Raw genomic sequence first — 14,372 nt, forward strand, 5'->3', positions numbered from 1 at the left:
CCGTAAGGCTGTGGGGGGCTGCACGGCAACAAGTCGTGTGACCCCTATTTTTTTTAAAGAGTCTTATGAGCGAGCAGGGACAGTAAATGGAAGCCATTTGTCACCCTGAGTGGAGTCATGGTGACTATAGAGAGGCCATACATGGCGAGTACGTTTATTTTTGGGGTGGTCTCGGCGTGTTTCCCTCCACATGTGCGGGGTATTATTGTTATGGCCGGGCTTTCCTCACACGCCCGCCGCTCTCTCATCTGATTTCTTAGGATACATTGTGCTCCTGTGAGACCGCGCGCGCACACAGCGCTGGGGGCATGTTTCCCCGCCTTTTTCTAACCTACCAATCACCGTTCGCCTCTCTGCTCCACACCCAATCACCATCCGCTCCCAGGGAAACAAAGGCGACGAATCAGGGGGTGACGTGGCGCAGACTATATAAAGCGGGGTGGCGGGCGCAGACGGACGTTATTACTCGCCTCGTCGGTTGTGTTGGGTTCGCGCTCCGGGATAGTTCGGTAAGTGGCTCTTTACATTCTTTTCCTTTTAACTCATCCGGTAACTATTTGCGGCTGTTTAGTCAATGGGGTACGATTTTTCTGGGCTTAGGTTAGTAGTGGTGACGTCATTGTACCGATTCGGTATGTTACCGTTAATATCCGGTAACCGCCATTTTTGACGTTTAGTGACGTCAGCAGTCGTTATTGCTGTGACTGGAAAATCTTTAGTTTGGCCGTTTTCCGGTGGAAAGGTCGGGCGGTAAGTTCACCCCTCCCCCGCTAATTTCCCGGAGCTCGCCGGGCGCCATGTTGTCTCGTCGCTTGTGGGGGGAAGAGAAGACGTGAGGAGAAGCTGCCGTGTAATGGAGGCCGGCGCCCCGGGATGAGCGGGGACCCCGGGCACCGCCGTGTGCCGCCCCCGCAGGTGTCTCCCGCCGTGTGGTGCCGTGATTCCCCCGGGGCAGGGCCCGTACACGGCGGCAGCATCTTCTCCTCCGCTCGGTAATGGCTCCCGCATTTTTCTCCCTCCCTGGTGAGGACTGACAGCCCCACAATGAGATCCGCCATGACCGGCCCGGCTGCTGTGACTCTGGCGCCGTTAACGTAAATGGAGACGGTTTCCGTCCGCGGTGCCGAATTTCTGCTCTTCTCTCTCATTTCTGCATTTGTTGTTTGTGTGAATATATATATTTTTTTTGTGCCGGATGATAAAGCTCACATAATGGCGGGTGTCTGAGGTGCAGTGCGCCGAGCGGCCGCCGGGGGCAGAGCGGAGCACTACTATGATGCGACATGTGCTGCTCGGCTGATGTGAAGGGGTTAATGAGCGGCAGGCTGGGAACTCCTCAACTTAGAACTGGGTCAAGAGGAAAGCAGTTTTCATTTATTTATTTTTCTCCCCTTTAGTCACTATCTGTCATTTCCTTTGGGTCACATGGCTTGGTGTGTAATCACTTATGTATTTTTGGCATGTGGCTCATGGACAGTTCATAACTAACTTTCTTTAATTAAAAGGTTAACACACACCCACACCCTCCTGGTTAAGTTGGGGCGCAACAGGTCCATCTGACAAAATGGGCTATTGCCAGCTTTCCACTTAAAGGGAATCTGTCACCCCCAAAATTAACGTGAGGTAAGCCCACCAGCATCAGGGGCTTATCTACAGTATTCAGCTGTCCGATCTGATGGGCGTCAGTCTGGGGCCTCCCATCTTCTTACGATGTCCTCTTCTGGTCTTCACACTGCGGTGCAGGTGTACTTTGTATGCCGTGTTGAGGGCAGAGCAAAGTACTGCAGTGCGCAGGCGCCGGGAAAGGTCAGAGGCCCGGCGCCTGCACACTGCAGTACTTTGCTCTGCCCTCAACAGGGCAGACAAACTATGCCGGAGCGTGAAGACAAGAGGACGTCATCTGATGAAGATAGGAGGCACCGGACCAACAGCGGGAACGCCCCTGGGTGAGTGTTATCTAACCTCTTTTTCTCATCTTTCAGGTTACGGGGGGGGGGGTTTATCTACAGCATTACAGAATGCTGTAAATAAGCCCCTGATGCCGGAGGGCTTACCTCACCCTCGATTTTGGGGGTGACAGGTTCCATTTAAGATAAGCCTGCATAGACTCTGGACTGTAGATTGTGGGGGCAGCAACCAGTGGAAGTCACAGCAATCTGTAAGTTATCACTTACATGTGGCTGCCTTCCACAAGAGATAGATACTGTATATACTCGAGTATAAGCCTAGATTTTCAGCCCATATTTTTTTTTTTTTTTTGGCTGAAAGTCCCCCTCTCGGCTTACACTCGAGTCATACCCAGGGGTCGGCAGGGGAGCGGGGACTGTCTAATTATACTCACCTGCTCCTGGCGTGGTCTCTGCAGGTCCCTGGTTCCCAGGTGCCTCAGCTTCTTCCTGTACTGAGCAGTCACATGGTACCGCTCATTACAGTAATGAATATTACTATGGGAGGTGGAGCCGCATATTCATTACTGTATTGAGCGGCAACGGTGACCGCTCAATACAGGAAGAAGATGCGGCGCCTGGGAACCAGGGACCGCACCAGGAGCAGGTGAGTATAATAGGGTGGGGTAGCGCTGCGCGATGGTCACCTTTCCTCGTTCCGGTGCCGCTCTGTCTTCAGTGTCTTCTGCAGTGACGCTCAGGTCAGAGGGCGCGGTGACGTGGTTAGTGCGCGCGCCCTCTGCCTGAACGTCAGTGCTGCACCGGAATGTGGAGCAGGTGAATATAGCAAGTGTCGGGGGGGCCTGAGCGACAAGAGGGGAGTATGTTATTTTAGTTATATTTTTTTTTATCGCAGCAACAGCAAATGTGGTAAGTGTCTGTATGGACAAACCTATGGGGCCATAATTAACGTTTGTGGAGCATTGTATGAGGCAAGTGTCTGTATGGAGCATCTTATGGGTCCATAATCAACGTTTGTGCAGCACTTTATGGGACAAATGTGTCTATGGAGCATCTTATGGGGCCATTATTAACCTTTATGCAGGATTATATGGGGCATAATTTAATATGGAGCATCTTATGGGGCCCATCAAACTTTATGGGGCTCTTGATTCAATATCAATATTCAAAAACTCAACCTACTGATGTCTCAATTAATTTTACTTTTCTTGGTATCTATTTTTACTTTTGACATTTACCGGTAGCAGCTGCACTTTCCACCCTAGGCTTATACTTGAGTCATTAAGTTTTCCCAGTTTTTTGGTGGCAAATTTAGGGAGGTTGGCTTATACTCGGGACGGCTTATACTCGAGTATATACGGTAGATGGATTTTATGATCATGGACATTTTGCACCATTTTTCAATCTGGTGCATACTGTTTATTTGGTGTAGTTGCCATGCCTTTTTAAAAATGTGCAAAAATGTATTAAATTGAAATCATTGCTGCAGACCAGGACTTGGAGTTTTTTTTTTATTGTCTAGGATACAGTTGAGAGAATCAGTACTTTTAGGCTATGTGCACACGTAGGTTCGGGTCCCTGCGGGTTCTCCTGCAGCGGATTTGATAAATCTGCAGGGCAAAACCGCTGCGGTTATCCCTGCAGATTTCACGTTTTGTATTGAGTTTTCCGCTGCGGGCTTTGGTTTTACTATTGATGCTGCATATGCAGCATCAATAGTAATGTTAAAAATAAAAAAATTGGTTTATACTCACCCCCTCTGACGTCCCGATCTCCTTCGTTTCGGTCAGTTTCCAAAGATGCTGTGCGAGAAGGACCTTCGAGACGTCAGTCATGTGACCGCGGCATCATCACGGTCATGTGACCGCGACGTCACCGCAGGTCCTGCTCGCACAGCAAACCTGAGACCGGACTGCTGCGTGCAGCGCTGAGAGTTGAGTATAGCACTATTTTTTATTTTCTTTTTACCCCAAATATGGTTCCCAGGGCCTGGAGGAGAGTCTCCTCTCCTCCACCCCGGGTACCACCCGCACATTATCCGCTTACTTCCCGCAACGTGGGCACAGCCCTATGCGGGAAGTAAGCGGTTCAATGCATTCCTATGGGTGCAGAATCGCAGCGATTCTGCACAAAGAAGTGACATGCTGCGGGTTGTAAACCGCTGCGTTTCTGCGCTGTTTTTCCCGCAGCATGTGCACAGCGGTTTCCATAGGGTTTACATGTAAATGTAAACGCTATGGAAACTGCTGCGGACCCGCAGCATCAAAATCGCGGATCCGCGGTAAAACCCGCAAAGTGTGAACATGGCCTTAGAGTGGGGAAAACTGGTGCTGGCTTTGTCATAAAGTAGGGGTATGAATTTCTTTTTTTTTTCTTTTTTATACACTGCATGGATAATGCCTCTTAACCCTAGCATGCATATTGGGGGGCCTTTTAGGCTATTTAGGCCTTTCAGGCTATTTGTAAAATTACTTAAGTTAGAATTTTGAAACTCCAGGTAATCCTCGAGTATCTCGTTGTTGGTAATATCCAGTTGTTCATTTAATTTTTTCATAGGCATTTCAGTGTAACAATGCTTTTTTGGTGAAAACCACATCTGTACGGATTGGGGGCCATTTAGGCCCCCAGGTTTTTTTTTTTATCATGTTCTCAGTAGTGTTTGTGTTCTCGAGTTACTTTATTTATATTTGGTAATGCTGTTGGAGGGGCCAGGGTGTGGATAATGCCATATGAGGATGTCATGTGATTTTTGGAGGGAGAGGTAAGGCCATGACATCATCTCAGGTCCTTCTGAACGCAGTAATGAGGACAGTATACACTGTGAGCTAATTGTCAAGGACCTGAGATAAGACAAGATGTTGAGAGGAAGTCTGATTCTGTTTCAGTTTCTCTGATTCTAAGAAGCCTGCAAAGGGTTAAGCTATTGAGCTACAGACATCCAGCGAATTGTACAACACCTAAAAGAAAGTTAAGAGGTGCTGAGGGTGAGAGGGGGCACTTTACACTTAGTGTGTCACGCACAAGCAAAGAGTGGACAACCCTGAGGCCATGTTCACACTTTGCGGTTTTTACTGCGGAACCGCCGCAATTTTGAGGCTGCGGGTCCGCAGCAGTTTCCATAGCATTTACATGTAAACCCTATGGAAACCGCAAACCGCTGTGCACATGCTGCGGGAAAAACCGCGCAGAAACGCAGCGGTTTACAACCCGCAGCATGTCACTTCTTTGTGCAGAATCGCTGCGATTCTGCACCCATAGGAATGCATTGAACCGCTTACTTCCCGCATAGGGCTGTGCCCACGTTGCGGGAAGTAAGCGGATAATGTGCGCTCCTCCAGGCCCTGGGAACCATATTTGGGGTAAAAAAAAGAAAATATAGTGCTATACTCACCTCTCAGCGCTGCACGCAGCCGGCCGGTCAGAGTTGCTGTGCGAACAGGACCTGCGGTGACGTCGCAGTCACATGACCGTGACGTCACGAAGGGTCCTTCTCGGCACAGCATCTTTGGAACCGGAGCGCTGCGGAGATCGAGACGTCAGAGGGTGAGTATATAAACTTTTTGTTTTTAATTTTAACATTACTATTGATGCTGCATATGCAGCATCAATAGTATAGGTGGAAACCGCAGAACAAACCGCGATAAATCTGCAGGGATAACCGCAGCGGTTTTGCCCTGCAGATTTATCAAATCCGCTGCGGGAGAACCCGCAGAGGTCACCCGCAAAGTGTGAACATGGCCTGATTGTGTTTTTTCTTTTAGTTTGCTAATATCTAGTCAGCAATGGCACAGTCTTCCTCCATGCGTCTGAGTGACCAAAAGATTGATGCAATTGTTTCAAAGTGACGATGAAAGTGAACTTTTTGTCCGATGACTAGTACCTGTCTCCAGAGAATCAAACATCTTCAAGTGATTCTTCTGATGAAGTGAATATATTGGATCCTCAAGAAGTGACAAGTGGAACATCCAAAACGAATGTTTTTTTGGGACTGTAATCCTACATTAGTCGAATGTACTGCAATCCAGAATATTGTGAGACAGGCTCAAGGAGCTGTGGGAAGTCCCAGTTACTTTTCCCCTGAAGACTTATTCTGTACTTATAATTTTTTTTTTTTCTAACAATATTGCAGAAGAGGTCCTTTTATATTCAAACCTAGAAGGAAGACTTGTCGCTTCTGCAAAAAAATAAGTCCTGGAAAAATATCTCAAGAGGAACTTTATGCATACATTGGACTTTTACTGCTGGCAGGGAGTCAAAAATCGTATGATGTTCCAATAAGAGAATTATTTCTGGACCCACTTTATGATCCACACTATAAGGCGACAATGTCGGTGGACAGATATGAGGAAATTAGAAGACACATTCAATTTGATAAGCGAACACGTGCATTGAGGTTTGAAACAGACAAATTAGCCCCTATCAGTTATATCTGGAACATATTTATCAAAAATTGCACAAAACTTTATAATCCTAGTACTAATATTACAGTAGATGAGCAACTTATACCTTTCAGAGGACGCTGCAGGTTCATACAATACATGCCCAGCAAGCCAGCCAAATATGGAATCAATCTTCTGGATGTGTGATTCTGCAAATTATTATGGCATAAATGGTGTAATCTACTGTGGCAAAGAGGTTGGTGTACCAGTACAGAAGGATCTGGGGTCTGAAATTGTCAACTCTTGCTGTTCCAATATTCAATTCAGGTAGAAACATTACCATGGACAATTATTTCACCAATGTTGAACTAGGCAATTTTCTGCTTCAAAAAGCTATTAGTACCAACAAGTGTATCAAGCCAACCCGACGAGAAATTCCAGAAGCACTGAAACACAATCGTCAGCAAGCACTTTGAGTGTCTTTAGATTCGATAACAAAGAGACTTTGGTATCTTACAAAGCGAAGAAGGAGAAATCAGTGATTTTCCTCAGTACCATGCATCACAATTGCAGTATTGACAGAAAATTAAAACCAGAAATCATCCTGCATTACTATAAAAACAAAAGGAGGTTTACACAAAATGGATGAGATGGTGGGAGAATATTCATGCAACAGGCAAACAAAACGATGGCCTGTAGTAGTTGTTTCAAATATGCTTGATGTAGCAGCCCTAAATTCATTCATCATTTATACAGAAACTCATCCAGAATTCCATGCACTGAGGAAGGACAGGAGACTCCTATTTTTGAAGGACCTTTGTCATGAACTTGGTATGCCTCACATGATACAGCGAAGCGACGTGAAAGGCTTGCTAAAGCAAACTAAAGAAGCAATGAAACAGTGTGGCATACAGTTTCAGATGATTCCAGGGCCAGGAGAAAGAAAAAGAAAGCTTTCAGTTTTGTTTTCCTTTCTATGTTTCTCGGACACATGAAAGATTTTGTTCAATTTGTAAGGAAAATGTCTGCAAAGAACGTTCTTCTGAAAAAATAACCTGTCAAAATTGTTTAATTTGATTAAAAGATTAATATACCATATAAGCTGACACCCCCCCCCCCCCCCCCAATTTTGCCACAAAAAACTGGGAAAACTTAATGACTCGAGTATAAGCCTAGGGTGGAAAATGCAGCAGCCACCAGTAAATTTCAAAACTAAAAATGGATACCAATAAAAGTAAAATATATTGAGACATCAGTAGGTTAAGTGTGTTTGAATATCCATATTGAATCAGGAGCCCCGTATAATGCTCAATACAGTTTGATGGGCCCCATAAGATGCTCCGTATTACAATATGCTCCGTATTAAAATATGCCCCATATAATGCTGCACAAATGTGGATTATGGCCCCATAAGATGCTCCATACAGATATTTGCCCACATATAATGCTGCACATGGCCCAATACAGATGCCCCATACAGATATTTGCCCCCATATCATGCTGCACATGGCCACATAAGATGCCCCATGCAGATATATGCCCCATATCATGCTGCACATGGCCACCCCATACAGATATTTGCCCCCACATAATGCTGCGCATGGCCACATAAGATGCTCCATACCGATATTTGCCACATAACCTGTTGCTGCGATTAAAAAAATAAAAACATTAACATACCTCTCCGGCCCCCGGCACTTGCTATAGTCACCTGCTCCCCGTTCCACCACTAACCGCCGCCGTGTCTTCCCATCCTCTGCACCGACGTTCAGGAAGAGGGCAGTGCGCACTAATCGCGTCACAGCGCCCTCTGACCTGAGCGTCCCTGCGGAAGACACAGCGTCGCAGACAGTGGAACGAGAACCAGGTGAATATCGCGCACTGCCCCGTCATACTTGCCTGCTCCTGGCGCTGTTGCTGCACATCTGTTCCCCGGCGCCGCATTTTCTTCCTGTAGTGAGCTGTCACCGTTACCGCTCATTACAGTAATGAATATGCGGCACCACCCCTATGGGAGGTGGAGCTGCATATTCATTACTGTAATGAGTGGTACCATGTGACCGCTCACTACAGGAAGAAACTGTAGCGCTGGGAAGCAGGGACTGCGCCAGGAGGAGGCGAGTATTATTAGACAGCTCCCCCTCCCCTGCCGACCCCTGGGTATGACTCGAGTATAAGCCGAGGGGGACTTTCAGCTCAAAAAAAGTGGTCTGAAAATCTCGGCTTATACTCGAGTATATACGGTAATTAAAGAAACATAATAGACATGTAGCTGCAGCTAGTTTGGTATAGATTTCTGTGCGTTTTTTCAGATTTGTGTGATATTTTGAAGAAATTTTTTTTTGTTCGTTGAAAAATTATGATTAAAATTTTGTTTACTAATATTTTATTTAACAGTTTTAAAATAAACATGTAAAAGTTATACAAGTGTTTTTTCCATATGATTTGCATGGGGCCCCAATAAGTTAATATTTAGATTTCTGATGTCACGCATACTAGTTAAAGGGAACCTGGTGGCTGATACATCCTGCCCAGTTCAGACACCATGTACCGTCAGACAAGCTGCATGAATCTGCCATGTATGTTCCATGAAACACAGAACACTAGGAGAAAAAGTGCAAATGGGGTCTTAGCCGATGATGGTGTCAAAATATCAGTTTGCGCTCACCTAGTCTTCCATATTATAAAAGCCCATAGGACTCCGAGCCAACAGCTGCTGCAGATCACAGGTCAAACCATTAGACCAATTCACAATACCAGTCAGTCTACCCCTGCTCATTCTCAGGCTGAGCCCTAACAAAGCTTTCTCTGTCCTCTCCTGCTTCTAAGCGGTAACATAATAAAATAATACAGTAATATCTAAAAATCATGGATTATTTGGATTTGGTAAATAAAGACCCCACACTTTTAGACCACGGGCTGAACAGATCTGACTTCAAGATTTTTGAATTGACACTGTAATAGTTATTTTTTTAAAATATGATCCCATCACGATCCCAACTTGTATTTTGGTACAGATGTGACTAGGAGCATAGCAGGCACATGTGCAGTTTTTTGAAATTAAACGCTTTTTTCGGAAATGCTTTTTAAAATTGTGTTCACATGGGTAAAATATTAACAAAGATACTCTTGTGACATAACTGGTTAGCCTGTACAGTTCTGAGTATAATGGTGGTTCTTTTGTTAGGAGGAGAAATGTAAAGGCAGGCAACACCGAAATTCGCTAAAATTTTATTTTTTTTTTCACATTTTGCATTCTCTTGACACACGATTACCAAATAACAAAATCTCAAAAGAATTAAAAATGGAGGTAAAAATCATGGTTCACTTGACATGGAATGACCCTTCCACAATTACTTTAAGATCTCACTAGAATACTGATCCTGTGTCATTTTTTTTATTTATCCACACAACCAGTCTGCTGTTGCTGCTGCAGTGCATATGCCTGTCAAATACTCCGCTCCACTCTTAATTCAAATGTAATTCCACACTTCTCCTGCAGGGGTCTCTTCAGGTCAGATGTGCAGCTGCCCACATCTTTCATTGTTTAGAACCAGTTGTGTCCTTCAGCCTCTAGTTCTGCAGTTACTGAATCTTTAGGTTGTCACCAGTAATCTTGTCTTCTAAATGCAAATTTGTTGCAGTAGAGGACAACCATTTAATACTGGCTAAAATATCACCAAACACCAAACTACTATGCCTTCTAACAAGGACAAGGTTGACTTTAAAAATGAATAGCAATGAGAATTTTCTTTTTTTTTTTTACTTTTTTGCTTTAGATCACATTCCTAAACAATGGCTCGTACAAAGCAGACTGCCCGTAAGTCTACTGGAGGAAAGGCTCCTAGGAAGCAGCTGGCCACCAAAGCTGCAAGGAAAAGTGCCCCATCCACTGGAGGAGTTAAGAAGCCTCACAGATACAGGTAATGGATAAAAATATTAGTCGTAAGCACTGTGCGTTTAGGGTATGTTTCCATGTTCAGTATTTGCTGCAGATTGGATGCTGCGTACAACTAGCAACATCCAGATGTTACAGCATAGTGGATGGGATTTTATGAAGTCCTGTCTCCACTATGCATTCAGATGCAGGTGGCAGACCTGCATATATGTTCATGCCGTGTGTCTTTATAGACCGCAGCATGTTGATTTATATTGTGGAACCAAACAGATAAGGCGGCACTCTGTATCGCTATAGCATGCTAACATAAAATGAGAATTGAATTACTGCACTTGAAATATGAAAAATTAAGAATGCTTAACACATAAATTGGCCAGTTCATGTGTACCTGGCAGCCACTGTAACGGGAAGCTGCTGTGATTTGAATTTGTTTTAATAATAAAATTTAATGAACTACTTCCATAGTCTTTTAGTTAACTTTTTTACTTTAGCCACTTAAGGCTGCCATTTTTTAGTGTGGGCACAACACTTGCACACCTCACAGCAGCCATGAGACTGCAGTCAGACTCTGACCAAATCTCTTTGAGGCTGCTCCTCCTGCCTCTTAGCTGTGACCTGGGCATGCCCACTGGGCTGTCCAGATCACCGCTGTGGGAGGATATCGCAGCCACTTTGTTGTAGCCCACATAGTATGCTGTGTGCTTTATTTTCCCCTGTCACACTGCTCAGTGTGTGCAATGACGGGAGCTGCTGGGAAGTGAGGATCTGGGGTAAGTATCTGCAGCAAGGAGCAGTGATCTTGGCCTGTAATTGGTATTACAGTACAGGCTGCAATCACTGTTGACCTTTTCAGAGCACAGCAGGGAGATCCTTACACTGATCTGAAGAGGATGCACTTCCTGGGAGGGAAGGTGAGTACTTTTTTTTTTTTTTTCCCCCTTTTTTTCCCCCATGCACCTGCCTCTATATATGCCATGTGTGTATATATCTATATATGCCATGTGTATATATCTATATATCACCTACCATTCTAATCACCAATGTCCAGATATAATGACTGGCACTTCTCAATACATACTACTCAAAACTCAGTCTAACCTAACAAAACAGCCGAAATGAAGCGATCCAGAATAGCAAAAATACTTTAAAGCTTTATTATAAACAATTTTTATCAACTTTTATCACATGCATAAATGCCCAAGCACCGTAACAAAGTGGGAAACAAATTAATGTTTATTACACTCAGTAGTCAATAATGCAGAGTAGTCAATGTACATCCCTTATGCCTGTACGGTACATTCCTAGCTGCTACAGCATGCATATAGTATAGATGTATATGAAACCAACAGATAAAAGTGATATCTACCTGCCAGTGTCCCACCTCACCCCAACACGCGTTTCGCAACCAGCTTCTTCCAGGGGCGTGGTTGTCTATCTCCCCTGTGCCTGGTTGCTCTCCTTTGTATGCACTCCTCTCCCTCCTGCATGTCTGCTTGATACAGCGAGCAGCACCAACTAACAGAATCCTTGCTGCCTGCCATTCTTGGTGACTGTAATTGTCAGTATAACTTTGCAATCGCCAACAAAATGGCTCCTTGCTGTGTTCCTAAATGTCATACTCTCTCATCCCTTAGCAAACACCCAGAAGGGGAGGAGAGGAGTGATGCCAGCATTCAGCCCATATTTACTGCAGTGCAGTAATGTGAGCTATTTGTACACTAGGTTTTTGTGAAATTTCAGTAGCTGCTCCCCCTAGTGTTTAAAAGTGTAAACACCAAACCTTTTAAAATTTATATTTCATATTTTACTAAATTATAAACAAAATGATACTATTGATGGCACCTTCCCTTTTAAGGTTTCTTGTTTGCTAGGATGTAATGCCAGTCTACATCTCTGTGGGAACCTAATATGAATCCTCAGAAGGCTACATACAAATATAAAAAAAACTGACAGTCTACAATCCTGTTCAGACCTCATTTGTTTTGGATGTCAGATTTTTTTTTTTTTTGCTATTTATACGTATTGGCCTTCTGACTGACTGAGCTCTGCCCCTTAGCCTTTGGTGTCTTTAATTGCAGGAGGATTCTACCCCTCCACAGATGCAGACTGTCTAAGAGGATTGGCATTAGGTCCTGGCAAATGAGAACTGCCTTAACATGGCTGCCAGTTACACATAAATTGGCCAGTCTATGCAAAAAGTTTTCTTAATTTTTCAAATTTCTAGTGCAGTAATTCGATTCTCATTTTGTTAGCGTGCTGTAGCACTGCAGAGTGCTGCCTTATCTGTTGTATATGAGTTGGCGACTCTAGTAAGCACCTATTTAGACCTGATTTATGTTTGGATTTTAGTCAGTGTTTTTTTTTTTTTGTTTTTTTTTTGTTTTTTATTTCTCTTGCAGAGATGTCTCCACATGGTAAATGGCACCGTCCTATGTATAGGATGTGGTGATTCTGCATGTGTTCAATGAACACATGCAGGATCACTGCGTGTACAAAAGCTGGAAGCACTTTGGATAGAGCTGCATCCAAAGCGCTGCCTTTACGGAACATGGAAACCTAACCATCTCTACTTATTTTACTCGTATAGCACTTGTCACCAGCAAAAAAATGCAATGAGCCTGCAGTTATGGGTATAATCTGCAGGTTAATGGCATTACTAACATGCTGAACACTGCAGTGAGAAAATGAACTTTATTTCCCCCTGTAGTGTTCTGGTTTCAGTCATGGGGTGTTGTGTGTTCAGATTAGAGCTTTTTCTGTACCCCCTGGCACTCTCTCCATTGGGACTGGTGTCAGTCAGGGTCATGGGTGCAATTGCATAATAAATGCATAAAATCAGTTTACATTGATATCTGAACTGTAAGACCATAAGCAATTTTACTTATATCCTTTAATTTTTTTTTCCAGGCCTGGTACTGTGGCTTTAAGAGAGATCAGGAGGTACCAGAAGTCAACAGAGTTGCTGATCCGCAAGCTTCCTTTCCAGCGTCTTGTGAGGGAAATTGCTCAAGATTTTAAGACTGACCTGAGGTTCCAGAGTGCAGCCATTGGTGCTCTTCAGGTAGGCTAATGGTGTCTCGAATTAGGACTTTTTTTTTTTTTTTAAATCAAATATTTTATTGAAGAAAACAATGGGACATTACATACATAAGCATGCACTTGTATACAAATGATTACTTCCCCATTTTCTTTTAAAAGATGCAACAAACACATCCCCCCTCCCATAACAAAGACTTGGTTTTTTTTTTTATTGCTACCTATTGACTTCTCAATATTTTATTTTTAGGAAGCAAGTGAGGCTTACTTGGTTGGTCTATTTGAGGACACCAACCTCTGCGCCATCCATGCAAAGAGAGTAACCATCATGCCCAAGGACATCCAGCTAGCAAGAAGAATCCGTGGAGAACGTGCTTAATTTTGCTGGGCAATTTGTTTTTTTATCCTAAATTTTCTTTTTTTTTATAAACTGTACACAAGTGTGATGTCTCGGGTTTGTTAACTGTAGAGTAGTTGACAGTAAATGGGTAGTACACATTTTATATGACATTCCCTCAATCCTCAGGTTTTTCAGAAATTTGTATCTACAGCTAGTCTTCTGTGACCTCCCCTCTTCAGAGTTTGCATGCCTCAGCTCAATTCTCTCCATACTTTGGTATCTTTAAGTGTAACTCCATTGTAAATAAACTTTCCACTACCTCAATGGTCTTCACTGTCTTTAGATTGACATGTGGGACAGGGAAACGTCCATTAACATGTCTGGTTAGCCTGGTGATGAAGATCCAAGGCTCTTGACTCAATGTGTGTAGCGGCCATTATGGCAAGGTAGTTAATTTAGTTTACAATAGAGAACATTTTCTGAGGTCTTGTCTATATAACGAGTCCACCACCCTAATCTTAAACACTTTTTTAATATGCTAATCAGTTCAGTGGGGGTCCCTGGTCTACTCTGCACCTCCTGACACTAAAATTGTGTAGGAGATGGCCACATCAATCAAGGCAGAAGGGACAGGTGTGGAGTACAGGCTAGAAATTGGCGTAAGCATTTTATAAGGTCGTTGGTTATGCTGGGGAGCTGGGCAATTGTGAACAGATTACTGATCAAGATGCCATAACTCGAGGATTTGTCTTATATAGATGGTGACTATTTCCTCTTAAGGCTAGATAATATCAGTGTTCATTTCTCCTAAT

General features: G+C 43.9%; 1 protein-coding gene across 1 annotated transcript; it reads left to right on the plus strand.

Moving 5' to 3' along the window:
- The first annotated feature begins 236 nt into the window (after nt 1-236).
- LOC143785733 (histone H3.3A) lies at nt 237-13,884 on the plus strand. Its single transcript, XM_077274821.1, has 4 exons — nt 237-509; nt 10,066-10,209; nt 13,092-13,245; nt 13,471-13,884. Exons 2-4 carry the CDS (start codon nt 10,082-10,084, stop codon nt 13,597-13,599), a joined length of 411 nt encoding a protein of 136 aa, XP_077130936.1. The 5' UTR covers nt 237-509; nt 10,066-10,081; the 3' UTR covers nt 13,600-13,884.
- Nucleotides 13,885-14,372: the final 488 nt, after the last annotated feature.

The sequence above is a fragment of the Ranitomeya variabilis genome, chromosome 7 (genome assembly GCF_051348905.1).
Source record: "Ranitomeya variabilis isolate aRanVar5 chromosome 7, aRanVar5.hap1, whole genome shotgun sequence".
Classification (NCBI taxonomy): Eukaryota; Metazoa; Chordata; class Amphibia; order Anura; family Dendrobatidae; genus Ranitomeya; species Ranitomeya variabilis.